Source organism: Tenrec ecaudatus, chromosome 1, assembly GCF_050624435.1.
Source record: "Tenrec ecaudatus isolate mTenEca1 chromosome 1, mTenEca1.hap1, whole genome shotgun sequence".
NCBI lineage: Eukaryota > Metazoa > Chordata > Mammalia > Afrosoricida > Tenrecidae > Tenrec > Tenrec ecaudatus.
This window is the reverse complement of record NC_134530.1, coordinates 61,673,980-61,690,682: the sequence shown is the minus strand read 5'-3', so window position 1 is coordinate 61,690,682 and position 16,703 is coordinate 61,673,980. Positions and strand designations below refer to the sequence as shown.

The 16,703-nt window shown below is 59.5% G+C and overlaps 1 protein-coding gene across 1 annotated transcript; it reads right to left on the bottom strand.

The window, feature by feature from the left end:
* Positions 1-6,328: 6,328 nt before the first annotated feature.
* On the bottom strand, positions 6,329-15,027 carry ZC3H12A (zinc finger CCCH-type containing 12A). The gene is made up of 6 exons (XM_075554027.1): positions 14,881-15,027; positions 13,626-14,105; positions 9,464-9,603; positions 8,445-8,679; positions 7,988-8,094; positions 6,329-7,840 (listed from the first exon to the last, which is right to left on the bottom strand). Exons 2-6 carry the CDS (start codon positions 14,069-14,071, stop codon positions 6,966-6,968), a joined length of 1,803 nt encoding a protein of 600 aa, XP_075410142.1. The 5' UTR covers positions 14,072-14,105; positions 14,881-15,027; the 3' UTR covers positions 6,329-6,965.
* Positions 15,028-16,703: the final 1,676 nt, after the last annotated feature.

Sequence of the window (16,703 nt, the reverse complement as noted above, 5' to 3'; positions counted from 1 at the left end):
GTAGTGGGGCTCTTAACAAGTTGTGTGTGCTGGTTAAACGCACATGCAGGTGCCCACATCGAGTCCAGATGTAATCTTAGAGCCCTGTGAGGTTTGCTCATTGATTAGGGCACTCCCCTTTTTCCTGTAAGTTGACCAGGCTTACTGGAGACAGTCAAGTCCCGAGGAATTGTCCAGCTCCCCTACAGCGGAGGGTGGGGGGTGTAGACAATACCTGTGCACCCCCTGCCTGCTATGCTTGTGATTGGTGCAGCCTCTTCGCTGCCTGAGGTCATGATGGATCAACTATCTCCAGCCAAGAGAATACATGTGCTAGCAGGGAGGGAGACAGTGGTTTCAAGGGCAGCTGCCTTTCCAGCACCCATCCATCACCCTTGCGGGAAGTTTGCTGGGGTGGCCTGCGCCTTCCCCTCTTAGCCCTCTTTTACAGGTGTGTAAAAGTTAGTGTTTTCTCTGGGCAGGCCTTCACCTTGTGTGTAAGGGGGGGGGGTGTCAATTAGAGAAACAAATCCAGTGACACTCATCTCTGTAAGAGAGACCTTTGTATCAAGAAGTGGTTCTGTATCAGGAAAACATCCCAGCCCAGTCCAGATCCAGTCCTTAAGTCTGGTACTCCTCCTAAGTCCCTGTTTAGACGCACGCAGCCACAAGCAGTGATGCAAAGTACAGGAAGATCGCAGGCTGGTGGCGAAAAGTCTTGTGGATCCAGTGCGCCACAGGGCTGGCGCAGGTCTGTGGCTCATCAACAGGAAGGTGAAGGCAGAGAGAGAGAGGTCCTCAGGGCCCTCTCGTCGTCCACAAGGAGGCACCATCAGACTGTGACCTGAGTGACAAGCTAGTCTCCACCCCTCCACTTTTATGTATCCACTTTGTATTTTGTTGACACAAAATCATGGGACTACCACACCTTGATACAGTATTTTGCTTCATGTCTTGGGGCCTGAGAATGAACTGGCTTAAAGAAACCTGGCCCCGTCCTAGGGTGCGGACTCCCGTCTTTCTGCTGTGCTCCAGAGGGCCTAGGGGATAGGGGTGGCAGCAGTCCAGTTGATATGTGCCACCTGGGTATGTGATTTCCTGAACTTCAGCCTTCCCATCACTCAAGTGGAAATGGAACTCCTTTGGAGGTAGTTCTAAGACATGTCAAGAAAAGGCCTTATGTATGTATGTATGTCTTTGGGCTTGCCCAGTGCTTCATGGGGAATCTCAAGTTTATTCTCCACGGGACTGGGATCAGAGTTTATTCTAGTTACACTGTAAATGTTCAACATGATCAGATGCAGAAACAACTCACCCAGTAAGAGAAACTATTGGGGGTGGGGCTGTAAGGGCACTTAATGAAATTGGGTGTGATCAACATGGACTTGGAAGGCTTTTGTACTGATTGATTTGGGGGTGGTTTAGGAAATTTGTCAGTAATTAAGTAGCTTAGACTTTTTCCCCACGGCTGAGTTCATAATGTTTGCTTCGAAACATCTCATTCTGAAGAGTAGGAAGCAGGCATCATCAGAATTATTTGCAACTCCAGAATGCGCCGCACAGGTGAGGAGGGGAGTCTGTGTCTCACATACTTTGGGTGTGGTACCAGGACGGCCAGGTGGTACTCGGTGAGGAGAGAGCGAGTCAGTAAAAAGGAAGATGCTGGATGCTTGAGATGATTGATAAGGTGGCTGCAACAGTGGAGGATGATGAGGACCAGGCTGTGCTCCATTCTCATTGGAGCCGACTCCACAGCTAGGCCTGGGTACCCGAGGGTTGCACTCTGAAGAATTCTACAGGTTTCTCTACACGGTTTCACCTTACTTGGTAAGAAGATGAAAACGGTGAGCGGGCCGAAACTTGGAGGCCGTAAAGGTGCTGCTTTGAGACATTCCATGACTTAGCCTTTCCCCATTTTTGAACATTTCCTTAAATAGGGTGGCCTGTGCTGCTTTGTAAGCAGGAAGTACTTCCAGGGTGGGGGCACAGGCTGTGACTCAAGGGTGGTGGTGTTAGTGAGAGGCGCAGAGATGAGAAGGGATTGGAATTCTAATTCCTGAACCATCTAAAGTAACAGCTTGGTGCCTGAATTCAGTTGAATGGTGGTAAGCAGCATCATGATTGGAAACAAATTTTCACTTTAACTGCTTCTGTGAATCAGCCTGGTTGTCAGCACTGGGAGCGCGGTGGTGGCGGGTGGCGCTGATGGGGCCCCTTGCTCCTCAAGGCAGTGGTCCCCAAGGGACCATTCCACCAAGGGCCAGTGTGGGGAGCTAGTGTTGAAGAGCGTTCATGTGTACTTACTTTCAGGGTTGGCGGTTAGTGAGCTCCTACTTTTGAGCGTGTTCAGTGACATGCATACATGCTGACATACATACAGTGTTTCTGTTGTACATAGAGTTTATCAATAAAAAGTCGGGCCCACAGAGAACGGCTGATATTTGGCTATTTTAACCCGCAGACATGACACTTAACCATGCTTTAACAACCTGACCATTAAGTAACTTGGGGGTGCGAGTGTCCACTTTTCACTGCTACAATGCACGCGTAAGCTTTGGAGACCCCTGGCCACTACCGCTGTCTCCAGCCCCCTACTCCCTTGGTGTCCGCCCCGGGGAAACAACTAATTTGAATAAATAGCCCATGCAAATAGCATCCATGCCAGTTGCTCAGAAGCCCATGTTCCGTGAAGATTTGCCCTTCAGCCGTGCAGGTGGTTCCTCTGCCCATGGGCAACGACGACACACAGGCTCTGCTGTGTGTTCTCCTGGGGAAGTTTTGTACACGAGCAATAGGCGTGTATGTGTGTGTTTTTACAAAATCGGGGGCACACTGCCTTGGCAGTGGTGTGCCTTTTTGCCCCTTTGCTTTATTTTCACATTGGCAACCTAGAGAACGCTCCCCATGTGCAACTGCTGCCCCTTTGCTGGCTAGTCCATTGCCCACGGCACCACATCTAGCCTGACCTCTGTGAGTTGGAATCTACTTGATAGCAGTGAGTTTTTCCTTCAGTTTCACACTCCATCGCGTGCATGTGCTAGCCTGTGTGTGAGCGAGCTCCTGTTGGCAGTGGCATAGGGCCCATCTTTGGGTTGTTTCCGACAGCGTTGTAGGGAGCAGCCTTACACTGGTAGTTTTGCAAACGTGAGTGCGTGTGGAAACATTCTTAGTGGAAGGGCACCTAGAGCCCTCGCCAACTTTGTCACTGTCGTGGCCACCAGCAGTAGGGCATGTCCTCTAGGTCCCGTGAACTTTTCTTGGGTGACTTGTTTTCTGGGGCTTTAGACTTAGCAGATGGAACTTTAGATGCTGTAAAGAACACTCTGCCCACCTTAGCCCTTTCATGGTCATCTTACTCCTCAGCTCCTGAAGATGCTCTGGTTCCTTGGTTCCTGGCAGACCTCCTGCTCCACAGGTAGTAGTTCCAGGAGGCGCCTGCAGGTGGCAGGCAGGACACCTTGGCCACCGACGAAGCTCTGGTCTAGAGCGCAGCCCAAACCAGAGCCTCTGGATCACCCCCAGTGACACGACCTCTGAGTAACCTGCCTGGCCCCTGGGGCTGCTGGCAGGTGTGTATGGCAGAGTTGCCTGACCCTTTCCCCCCACCGTATTTGGCAGCCATTTCTTGGTGGGGGAACTGTTGAAAAGTAGAGCTGAGGCCACACCCTAGGTGACAACCGGGGCCCCTCCCCCTCCACGCACTAGCCGGAAGGATCTACATGCCTTGGACTGGGGTGGCTTGGGCTTCTTTAATTGTAGGGCCCTCCTTCCTGCCTCTCAGCCAAATCTCCCACACCCTTCCTGTGAACTAGGAGGTGCCCAACTGGCCCTTACCTCCTTGGCTCTGCCCACTGGGCTTTGGCCTGAGGGTTGAGAGCTGGGCTAAGTGCTGGGTCCTGGGTTGCCTTTGTGGGCATGAGCCCTTGGGGACCAGACCTTGTATCCTTCAACTTGTGGCTACGTGTCCCAATTGACCCCATGTCCCAAGGCTCACTGGTGTGTGGAGGCCCAGGGTGGGGTCTTGCGGGGTACGTGCCTCCAAGTGGTGGTTCGGGGCGGTGAGAGGAAGGGCCTTCCTAGCAACCCCTCAAGAGTAGAACCGCTTCCTGGGGTTTTTCTGTCATCTTTGCCGGAGGACACGGCAGGTCTTTGCACACGGCCTGGTTTCCCCATCAGCTCTGCAGCTCCCAGTGGGGTGAGTTCACCCACTAGTCTTTTCGGTGAGCTGAGTCATGCCTAACCTTTGTGCCACCGGGACTCCTCCAGGGCAAGCCCTGACTTTCCCAGGCAACAGGAGCCCGAGGAAGTGCCCTTGCTGGAGACCAGCTGTTGGGGTGGCAGAGTCCTGGGAGAGTTTTCCCCGGAGCCCCACAGCTCCCCTGCTCAGCATAGGTCCTCCACTCTCCAAGGGTGCCGGGTTTCCCCCAGGCTGCCAAAGTGGGTGGTCAGATGGGAAGTAAGCGTAGGTGGGGACGTCCAGGATGGAAAGACAGTGGTCGGACTCTGCCTGGGAAGCCCAAGGTTCTCTGAGGACAGACTGGACACGGTCACCCTGGCTGCCAGCCTGAGCTCTGAGATGGAGTGAACCCTGTGGGGGACCAGAGTTAAGAATACCCAGAGTTAGCTCAGCTGGGGAGAACTACAGGGACACGGGGACCGTGGGGTGGGGTTGGGCTGCTGGAGGCCCTGGAGCACCGCCCTGGAACTTTCCGTAATGGGCCAGGATTTGCATTCACCCTGGTTTCCCCACCAGTTTCAAGTTCCTAGAACCAGGAAAGCCAGAGGAGGAATGTGCCCCCAGCAGCCACTGCTAGTCCTACGGGGTCCAGCACATACCTGAGGGGCTTGCGCGTCTGTTGGGAGCCACATCCTGGCCTGGCCTCCCTCTCCCATCTGTACACCAGCCTGGGATGGCCGGGAAGCTCTGGGAAGGGGCCTCACAGGCCCAAGGGACATAGGGAGTGCGACAGGAACCCAGGCCACCACCTGCCCGCAGTCACCCAGGAACTGACATCTTGTTCAATCCAGAGGCAAGGGTCCTGGTCTGCACGCTTTTACAGGTGGCGCTGAGCTGAGGCCACCTGTCCACGCTGCCCTAGTGGGTAGAGCAGAGGTGGCAGAGTGAACTTTCAAGTGAAAGCCCAAATCGTGGGAGAGAAATGGCTGGGCGGTTAGGCCTGGCAGCTTTCTAGTGGCTCTGCCTGGAAACCAGATTGAGAAAGCGGCATGAGGACAGGTTCCAAGCCCCGGATGGCTAGTCTTCCCGGAAATCACCGGATGTTGGCTTGGGTCCAGTGGGACTGAATTGACTATCCTGAGCCCAGCCGGGCTGCCACAGGGACTCTACCTAGCCCTGTCAGCACCTGCCAGCAGATCAACCAGGCTGACAGCATCTAGGCGTGCACCACAGCCAGCTTGCAGTCCCCATACGGAGGTGGCAGCAGTAGCAAACGGTCCAGAGTAGAGCTAGGGTCAAGGGGCTACTGTGTACCCGTCTGGCCATCTGGTGGCAGGATGAGAAGAGAGGTGAGAGAACTTCCTAATTCTCAACACCCACAAGGCTGTTGGCTAATTACACCAGTGTGCAGAGGCAGAGAGGCCTGTGCCCCTCAGCTGGCTAGATAGCAGGGGAGGGCTGGCATTCTAGCTCCTGTGCTGGAGGGATGCCTAGGTGGACGGGTTGTCAACCTAAGAGGCCTGTGAAGGGTGGGTGGGGGCAGTCCACCTTCCCATCCCTGTAGGGTCCTCAAACTAGTGTCTCCCCTCCTCATGGCCACGATCAATCTGCCTCTTCAGTGGGAACTTAAGCAAGTGACAGCACTGTTGGGTAGCTGACTAAGCTATGTGCTAGGGCGGGGTCCTGCCCTCCACATGTGTGGCCACCTGCTCTGCTTCTGGTTACCCCACTTCACTGAATCAGGGACCATGCCCCCTGCCTCCTCCAGTGTCCCCACAGCCCTGGCCAGCCCTGCCCTAGCACCTGGTCTGCGGGCCAAGAGCTGAGTGCCCAAGGCCTCCCCCTCACAATCCACCTGGTCCATGCCACAGCTCCCGGAAGCCATCTTCTCTCTGCAGGTGGGCTTCCTACCCTCACCGGTGTGGGTGTGCCAGTGTAGGAAAGGAAGCACTGCCTTCCCCCAGCTCCTGCCACAGGGCTTGGAGCTGGCTCACACATCCCCCTCCAGATGATGCCCAGCCCTAGGCCTCTGCCCACCACAGCGAGGGGCAGCAACCGCTATAGGCCCCAGGATCCTCCCAGAGGTGGGCAGAGGGCAGTGCACCCCTGAGGGGCCCCCACCACCCAGACCAGCTCCACTCCCACACAGGACAGACAGCCTACCTTTGGAGGGACTCACTTTATTGGTGTGTGCTGGGAGGAAAGCGCCTTTGCACTTCAGCTACTTAGAATGAACACCTTTGTGCGTGCACACCTGAGTGGGGGGGTGGGGGTGGAGGGAGGAAGGCCGGCGAGGACAGAGGCCCGTCCTTCTCCTCCCCCCTCCCCCGACACAGGCAGCAGCATGACAGAGAGGTGGGGTATTAAAGAAGCATTTTGCTTACTAACACGAAGCCCCGTGTGCCCGGTGCGAGCGCGGACGAGGCCTCATTGGCTTAGAGGAGGGGCCCTTGCAGGGCAGGCACACGGTGCCCAACTAGCCGGCCAAGGCCAGCATCCCAGGGACAGGGGGAGGTGGGGGCGTGCACAGGGCCCCCCGGCCCAGGCCTCTGCGCCCCAGCCTCCCTCCGAGCCCTGAGAAGAGAGGGTTTGGGCCTTAACCACGGACCGACAGCCGTTACCAGCAGCGTCTCCTTAGACTACAGGGATACAATGTGCATCAACAGGGCGATCGCTCCTGATCCCCGGGCAGACAGCTCGAGGTGCCCACGGGGCCAGAATCAATCCTACAGTATCTTTAGTTTGTGGGTTCCTCCCCAGTCCACAGCCACCAGGGTGGGCTTTGGGTTCCCTGTGGGTGCCAGCCGGCTTACCCACTGAGGTGCTGGGCCTTGTAGGAAACTATTTTGGCTGCCAGCTGCTGGGGGTCCAGGAGTTGCGGGAAGCGTCCCATCACCGCCTCCACCAGGTGCGGGGGGAAGACGCCGCACAGCTTAGTATACACACTGGCTCGCTCCTTGGCCAGGCCGCTGGCCCCAGCCCCAGCCCATGGCCCCCCGTCAGCCCCTGGGCCCTGCACTCGGCGCTCCTGTCGGACTGGGGTGGGTGGAGGCAGTGGGTATGGCTCTGACCAGTACTCTCGAGCCGGGTAGGCAGGGGGTGGGGGGGTGTAGTCGGCGGGCACACTAAAGTGGCCAGCACCCACGGCCTGCCCGTAGGCAGGGAAGGCAGGAGTGGCCGGGAGCTCAGACCCATAGGGGCCATAACCGGGGTAGGGACACCTAGGGGGGCCCGGCTCCCCAGGGCCGCCTCCACGAGCACCCCACAGTTCTGACATCTGGCTCTCCAGGGAGCCGATACCGGAGTCCAGGCGGTCCTGGGAAGTGTAGGGCAGGGACTCCAGGGTTTGGGGGAACCAGTCTGTGGGCCCAAAGCTGCCGCCACTGCCCCCACTAGGGGGGAGGCTTGGGCCCACTGGGGGGAAGGTCTGCGTCAGGCCCTCCCGGCGGGGCCCTGGGGATGCCCGGGCCCCCAGCTTCTTCCTGTCAGGGCTACACTGCTCGCCCTCGGCGGGTAGTGAGCTGGGCTGAGGTGACGGTCGCTGGCTACTCTTGCCCTTGCCTGGGGTCCTGGGGGGCGAGGAGCGGGCGTTGGCGCGGAGCTCATCAGCCACGGAGCGCTGGGGGCAGCTCGGCCGCTCTGGGTGGAAGAATCGGCACTTGATCCCGTAAGTGCATTTCCTCCCTGGAAAAGGAATTCCATGGGACTTGGAGCAGGGAGCTGGGACCCCGGGCAGCAGAGGGAGGAGGGGGCATGGGAACTGGGGCTGGGTGGTCCAGGTGTGGGGTTCAGGCAAAAAGCGGGGTGGTGGAGGGCGAGTCTGGGTCTCACCATAGGGGCAAGGCTGTTTCTTCTGCTCCGAGCAGAGAGGCTTCTTACGCAGGAAGTTGTCCAGGCTGGGCCCATGCCTGCCCAGGGGGTCGTCGGGGGGCATAAACCTGCAGAGGGAGAAGGCGCTCAGCAGGCGGGGGATTTGTGACTGCTGAGGTGGGTCTTGCCTGGATGAACAGAACAGCTTCTGAAACTGGCCCCTCACAGCGGGACACTCCCCTCCCCGCCCAGGGACTCTAGAGCCCGCAGGGGTCACCCCAGTTAGTGAGGTGCCTTTCTCATGCTGCGAAATCCAAAGCCAGCAGCCATAGTTACCTGAGCCCAGACCTGGCCGTCCTGGAACCACTGACCACATCCTGGTTCCCCGTATGCTCGTGGAGGTCAGCCTCACTCTCAGATTTAAGGTCACTGCCCCCCCCACCCCCACCCCGTCGCCCGCCGGGTGAGGGGCACGTACTTGTCGTTGACAAAGGAGTACATGAGCAGTCGCTCCTCGATGAAGCGCCTCCACTCCTGCCGCTCGCCCTGGAGGTCGCGGTACGTGTCATTGGACACCACGACGCCGTCCGACTCGTAGGCTAGCTTCACGATGAAGCGGTCATCGTAGCACACCACCCGCCTGCCCCCCACACGCCGCGACGGCGTGAACACCAGGACCTTCTTCTTCTCCAGCTCCCGCAGGATGTACTGGTCTGGAGGGGAGGGGAGGGGACGGGCCAGGTTAGGTTAGCTCAGAGATAAGCCTGCAGGGTCCGCTGGGGCCAAGGCTGTGTCTAGTGGTGGGGAGGAGGGAGTGACTCCTCCTGCTCAGACGGCCCCCAGGGCACACCTGGGACCACCCTTCTCCCCCCTGGCCCTGTGTCAATTCAGGCTATGCATCCCCCAGCCTCATGGGAGGGAGCCCCGGTCTGAGCAGGGCAGGAGAGGGTCCTCGCTATGCCCTCTCTTCCCCTGGAAGGGGCTGCTAGGCCCCATTGGGAAAAGCACACTTTTCCCAGAGGTCAGTCTCCACCAGCCAGCTCCCTAGTCTTAAGCCCAAAGGCCGGGGCTTCTGTGGTAAGAACCCGTACTAAGCACCAGCATCGAGCACGTGTTATGTGCCAGGCTCCACTCTGCATACAGCCCGTCCAAGGAACCCTCCCAGCCCTGCCAGGCTCCCCACCCGTTCTAGGAATGGGAAGCAAGTGAGTGGCTGAGGGCCGGGAGTTGTGACCCTCTGCAGGGTCACAGAGCCAGGAGTGGAGTCAAGCCCCAGCCCCAGCCCCGAGCTCACAGGAACAGCCTCGCAGGTGGGCTATGGGCACAGGGATGTGGGGATGCTGAGGGAGCAGCCCACCAGGAGGGGGGAGGGCACTGCATTGGCTGCTTCAGGTGCCCTGAGTGACTGCTGAGGACAGGCCTAGCTGGGGAAGGAATTCGGGTCCCTGTGTGAGGTCCAGCAGTGGCTCGCACTGGGGGCAGCAGGGAGGCACTTACCGGTGATGGGCACGTCGGGCCGTGGCTGCTCCTTCCTCCAGGAGGGCACAAACACTGTGATGTCGGTGTGGCCCCTCTCCAGGAACCAGTTCACGGCCAGCAGGATGCCTCGGCAGGAGAAGACCTCCTTGTTCCCATGGCTGGGGGCACAGGAGTACAAGATCAGCTCCCAGTGGCTACCAGCCTAACATCTCCCTGTGGGCTCTGCTGGCTGGCCGTGGAGCCCCCTAGCCTGGTTCCCACCGTGCCTGGGATGACCAGGCCCTGCCCTGGTTCCCACCGTGCCTGGGATGACCAGGCCCTGCCCTGGTTCCCACTGTGCCTGGGATGACCAGGCCAGGGACTTTCCCTGAAAGTGAGGAAACACCCAAGGAATCTGGCAGCACCCGCTCCCCACAGTGGGGGAGGGCCAGCTGCTTGCAACACACCTGGGGGTGGGGGAAGGTGCTGCTAGAGACTTCTGGTTCCTGCCCCACCCGGGAGCTGCTGGGACCATGGGACACCAAAGCCAACTGAGTCACCACCCTGCCCAGCTGGCTGCCAGTGCTTGGGGTGGGGGTGGGGGTGGGGGCAGGCAGGATGAAAGGGAGCAGGAAGTGACAGAGGGCAGACAATGACGCTCCTTTGGGACCTTTCAACTTAAAAGTGAAAGGATGCCCGGCTTTCCCTCCCAGGCCCGGCCACCAGTTCCCCCCAAAGAAAGGTACTGAGGGACCCTGCTAAAGGGGGTGTGGGACATCCTCCTGCCTCCGTCTGATGGCCACAACTCCCACCCAAAGCTGGAGGCAAGAGCCTTAGGGGGGCCTGGGCTGCTCTGGCTCTCGGTCTCTTTTGTCAAATGGGCCCACTAGTCTGTAGCAGCTCAGGAGCAGCTCGGGTTGGGGTGGGGGTGTTAGGAGTCCAGACCGGCTTGGCTGTGGTTCACAGCTATGTCAGTGGGAGACCTTCCTGGTGGCTTGACACTGTTCGACCAAAGAGAGGTTCCAGCCAGGATTTCTTGGGAGCTGGGTGGTGGAGCTTGGGGCTCCCAGGAAACACTAGATGACAAGAAGGGGCCTTTGGGACAGGCTTGGTTGCCCGCGCCCCTTCCAGCACCCCAACCCACTCACTGCCCCCTCAGTACACAGTGCAGGTACTCCTGTCTGGCAAATAGAACAGAAGCAACGTTATGCAAGAGGCAAGTCGGGAGGAGACCCCATCCTGTGGGTGGCTTTGGGGGGGTGGGGGAAGGGCTGGAGTCCTGAGAGTACAAAGGCAGGTGGGGCAGCTGGGGAACCACGTAGACTATTTGGGGGTGACTCTGGGGCTGCAGGTCTCTGTAAACTGAGAGAGGCCAAGTCCAATCCCCAGAGAGGACTTCTTGCCTGGGCTCCTGCTTATAATGCACAGTCCCAGAAGCCAGGCCCCGCTCGGGCTAGGGGCCGCACATTTATTCAACAAACCTACGAGGAGGGCACTATCAATGCCTTCCTTCACCCCGTTCTTTGGAGGTGACACAACTAGAAAGTAGCGGCTACTAGGACAACAGACTCTAAGCTCTCAAAAACTCACTGCCACTGCGTGGATGCCAACTCACAGCAACCCTCCAGGACAGGGTGGAGTGGCCCTGCGGGGTCCGAGGCTGTAACTCTTTACGGGAGGAAGGAGCCTTGGCTTTCTGGGTCTTAAGCTGTTCTGTCGTCTCCTTTGCTCAGAGGACACTGTAGTTTAGAAAGGGTGACTGAGCTGCCATGGTCATACAGCAGTCGTGGTCGAGTGGCGTCCACCACACCTCAGGGCGACGCTACAGGGTCGAGCACCCCTGCCCCTTACTTTCCAGACTGTCACAACTTTCCTCTGGGCAGATTCAGAGGGAGGGGCTGGCTGGTGGCAAGAAAAGTCCTGCACCTGGCAAACTCCTACTCTACCTTTAGGGTCCCCATGGGCCACCATCCCGGCTGAGATAGTTTATTGTGCCAGCCTGGCCGATACACACATGTGGGATTAATGGAAGGGCAGAGAGAAGTCATCCCTGACCTTTGGGAAAGGGTCAGGGCCCTGGTTTGTGTCTCCACAGTGCCCTGGGCTTTGTGCCGGGGTTCCCCTCAGGTCATGAGGGTACAGCCATCGATGTGGCTCCCCTCCAAGGAGTGCAGCCTCCACCACCTGGACTAGCAGGCCAGTATCCTGCCTCCAGACCCCAGAAACCTGCCCTCCGCAGCCCTGGCCCCAGAATGGCACTTGGGCCGGTGGACAGAGTCCTCCTTTGGGGGAAGTAGGACATACTTTCTAGTCCCTTGAATGGAGGTCAGGCACTGCCTTCTCAGGCCCAAAGTGTCTTCCTACTGCTAGCCCGAGCCCCCCGACTCCCATTCCCCAAAGGATCAGGCCCCGGTTTGCAGAGAGAGGCATGAGGAGCTCAGAATGGAGCCTTAGCTGGAACGAGAGCCTGTCTATCCCAGGGCAAGGGGGCAGGGCAGGGCAGGGCCAACTCTCTAGGTGAGAAGATCAGGGTGGGCCGTGGAGAAAAATTCCCTTAGAAGGAAACAGAGGTGAATTTCCCCACGATTTGCATACAGTGGGGGCTGGCCTGCCTGCTCTTGTGGGGAGGGAGGAGGCGGTCAGGCAGGAACCTGATAGAAGCAGAGAGACAGGAAGTCTGAGGCTGGAATTCCCCTCCTGCCCTGGCCTGGCCAGCAGCTCAGCCTTGTGGGTGCCAGCTCCCCTGGCCCCACCTCCCTCTCAGGCCCCTCCTCCTTCAGCTTGGACACAAACATACAGCACATGGCAGGGGCCAAGGTCTCCGCTCATCTCACCAGCCCCCACACCCCCTAACCCTCAGGGAAGGAGGGCTGTAGTCATCCGGGCTCCTGACCCCGCCAGTCCATGCTGGGCACTAACACACAATGCACCGGCTGTGACCAGCTGCTCCTGGGTGTCCGTTTTGCTCAACCTCTCACGGGGTCCACTTCAGGGATGGGGAGACTGACTGGCAGTAGCAGCAGCAGAGGGCTGCAGGCATGAGTGCCAACCTAGGGCCAGGAGCAGCCAGAAAGCCGGTTTGCCCAGCTAGGCCAGGAGTGGGAGGGGTTGGACAACAGGGCCAGCAGAGGCAACCCCTGGGGTCTCCCAGTTCATCCCAGCAAGAATTTTTCCCTGTGAGTTCCACACAGCCTGACTCACCAGCCTTGGAGGACACTGGGAGAAAGCAGGGCCAGAGGGCGGGCTCCCTGGGGCCAGCAGCCTCTCCTGCTGCCCAGCCCTACTCTGTTGAAGGAGACTTGGGAGGGTTGGGCCCAGTTCCGGAACTGGCTCTGGGGAGACTTGCAGAGCCCAGTGCTGCCCATTGGCTTGATCGGAATCAGAGGGACCAGAGTCACAGCTCACCTGCACCACCACCGCATCCCCTAGTGACTGAGCCAGCCTGCCAGCCAGCCTCAAGGTCACTCCTGGTCCCAGCCACCAAAGCAGTAGCAGCTGGGCGCCCAGGTCAGGGGCCAGCCTCTGAATAATAGCGACTGTTTACTGAGCACGTTCTATTCACCAGGCTGTTAGTATTAGCGTACAGATGCAGAAATAGGACTCAGACTGGCTTATAGTCACACATCTCTGGATTCAAACCCAAGCAGTTGGCGGATGGTGCCTAGGCTAACCCACTGCACTGCCTCCTATCACAGGAAACGATGGACAGTGGGAGTTGTGGCACCCAGGAGCCAATCCACAGCAGGTGGAACCAGACAGACCTGAGGTCGAATCCTCACTCCACCACCCTAGAACAGTGTGACCATGGGCAAGCCTTTGAGCCTGTGCACACATCCTCTCACCTCTACCTCAAGAAGCTGGGAGTGTTAAGGGAGCCAAAGGGACCTGGTGGCGCTGTGGGTTAGAACTGGTAATCGCAAGACCGGTGAGTTCATACCGCCCCCGCCCCCCCCCCAGCCGCTTCTTGGGAGAAAGATGAGGCTGCCTGCTTCCTTAAAGACTTACAGCCTTAGAAACTGTGCCACATGAGGTCACTTAGAGTTGGAAATGACCTGATGGGACTGGGTTTTAATTGAAGTGGCACACAGTGCCTCAATAAGGAACTTTCCGAGTTCTTAGATCAATCTGTGGGAAGCTTCCATAGCCCAAGACAGGGCCACCCCCACCCCAGCCTCGTCTTGGCCACAGAAAGGACACTTACCTCATGGCCACATTGCTGCCATCAATGACCACTGGTCTCAGGTCACTGCCCTCCTTGTCCTCCTCAGGGGGTGGAGCCTCCTGGGTGAGAGTCTTGGGGGTGCCCCCGCCCCGGGGGACCAGGGGCAGCTGAGGGCAGGGGTCTGGTGAGGCCTGGTGCTCGCGCTCGGCAGCTGACCCATGCTTCACCAGCTCGCCCAGCACGGTGTTGGTGTCCGCCTGGACTCCCAGCTTCTGCAGGACGCTGTGGATCTCAGCCGACGTGTAGCCCAGCTTCCGGAAGAAGTCCACTTTCATTTGTAGCTCCGCAGCCGCCGAGGCCTGCTCTGTGGCAGGCTCCTGGGCTGGCTCAGCGGTGCCCGCCCAGCTCTGGCTGACCCCGGGCTCCCACACACTCATGGCAGGGCTGGCTGCCGGAATGGGGCTCTCTCCGCAGGGGGCACTCATAGATCAGATTCCCCGCAGGCACCTGCCACAGCTCCTGTGGGGTACATACAAGGGTCAAGAGCAGGGCACGGGGGGGGGGGTGTCACGCTGCCTCGGCGGCACCCAACACCATCAAACAACATGCACCTGTGGCACCGTACAGGGCCCTCCCGCCCCGAGACGCCGCACCCTCCCCCACCGGGGGGAAGGGACCCCAGGCAGAGGCGTCAAGCGCTAGTCATGGGTCTCAGCGCTCAGCCGGTGGCTCCGGGGTTTCGGCTCCTTCGGTCTGACTCCGCCTCCTACCCCACGCCAACCCTGGGAACCCCAAGGGCAAGGGAGGCCACGGTGGAGTTCGCCGCGGCGCCGCAGCTGCGGGGCGGGGCCTGGACGTGGAAAGCTCGGGCTGGAAGTGCCTCTGAAGCCGGGGCTTCCCCTCCGCCGCCTCCGCCGCGCGGCCCCGCCCGGGGCCCAGGCCGCGCGGGGCCGGACTCCCGGCTCCGAGGCGGGGAAGTTCCGAGGAGACCCGCCGCGGAGAAAAGTTGCTGGGAAACTCTGGCTGGCCGCCGGGCGCCGGCAACGCGGATGCTGGCCCGGCCCCAGCCCCGCGCGCGCTCGGCTCCTCCGCCCGGACCTTGGCCCCCCTCCTCGGGCTCTCCGAACTTAGCCAAGTTGGAAAGGGGTCCCGAGGAGCGGCAGGGCCCGGGAGGGGAAGCGGAGGCGGGCCCGGCGTCTCTCGCGCTCCGATCGGACCCGGCCGGGGCCCTCCCCACCCCCCACGCCCGGCCGGACCGCGAGGCCCGCGCCCCCTCCCCGCCGCGGGCGCTCACCCAGCCGTGCGCCCGCCGCGGCCGGCGGCGTCTCCATGGGGCCGAGTCCCGGGGGGCGAGGCCGGCGGCGTCTTTATACGGCCGGTGGCGAGCAGGTGGGGTTACGGACAGTGACGCGGAAGCCAAGCACGGGAGGCGAGCGGCGGCCCTTGGGGAGGGAGGGGGCGGGGCGGCCACCACCCCTTCCTGCTCCGCCCCGGCCCCGCCCCCAGTCCGGCCCCGCCCCCGTGACTCCGCGCCGGGACAGCCCGGGCGAGGTCCGGGCGAGGCGGGCGCGTGCGCGCGCAATCGGAATGGGGCGGTGGGACGCAAGCCCCTTCCCGGAGCCTCCAGGCCCGGGGCGCGAGGACGCTAGCAGAGGTGTGGCGGGGCCGCAAGCGTCAGGTTGGCACGGAGAGAGACAGGTCTACGCTTGGAGTCTTCAGATGATACCAATGCACAGTCTGCCACGTACATTCAGACCCAAGAACACTCAACAGGTGCTGTGCAGGTGCCGGGCGCCAGGTACAGTCAGATACACACTGAGGGCATCCGGTACCCGGAAGTCAGTCCGTAGCGATGAAAGCAGGTACCCCACGCCCTCGCCCCCAGACACTTTCCAGATGGAGCCGGGACCAGGGTCCTGGAGCGCCCGGCCGAAGCAGACCCTTATAGGGCACACTGTCTTTGAAGCAGATGCACAACATGGAGTGGAGCCGCACCCCGGCCAGGCACCCTTTTTCTGAAATCGGTGCTGAGATAGAAAGACAAGGACTACCAGCGACGGTAATGCCCAATGGCAGGCAGAACTCCCCACTCTCCCCTAGGCAGCTCCAGCCACCCCAGCCACCAGGCCAGTATGCGCAGAGTATCCCCAAACACTCCTGGCTCCCTCACCCCCCCAACCCCCCACCTAAGCAGCCCCTACCTACTCCTCCATGAGCTTGCTTTTCCATCACTGGCCAGGCATTCACTCATCACACACACACACACACACACACACACACACACACACACCACCACCACCACCACCACCACCCCACCCCACCCCACCACCACCCAACCATCCATCTGTGGGCTGGCTGAGGAGAACAGAGGTTAGTGTGCTCTCTTGGCAGATGGAAAAACAAATTGAGAAAATGCAAAATTGCCCCAGCTAGAACGACAAAACTCCTCTCCCATGTCCCAGGTGCTACTTCTGCCCTTTGGGGACCATCAGTCTCCTATGGCTTGAGGGGGCGACTTCCAGTAGGGGGCTGAGGCTTGATCAGCAGGGTGTAAGGGGTGGGGGAGGGGCTGGGAAGGAAGCACAGAACCCACAAGCTAGGGTACAAAGCCTTAGTCAAAGTGCTTCCACTGCAGTTTGCAGGAGGGAAACTGAGGCCCAGGAAGCCAAAGAGCTAAAACACATGCTTACACTGTGTGCCCACACCTCGCCTCTGCCTGTATCATAGGCACGCATCTTAGTAGCTTTGAGTGTTATGTTCCAATTGTACATAACTGTACACATACCACTTTGTGCTTTATTGAAGGATACTAGTGATCATAATAAAATATCCTTGTGTTCATCAGTCTTCACTATCTTAAAAAAACTTCAAACTCATTGCCATCGAGTTAATCCCGAATCAGTGACTCTGGAGGACAGGGTAGCGTGGCAGCAGGAAGAATCTGTGGGTTTTTGTAACGTTCCCTGTTGCCTCTGAGGGGCAGTCCTTGTCTCCTTCCAACATTCGTGGCATTCTTTGGAGACCACCGTTTGTCATGGCAGCGATTTCCCTCTGGGTCTAGGAGGTTCTCAGTGCCCTGCTCCTGAGGTCCTCCCCTTTCTGCTTGCTTTTGTCTCC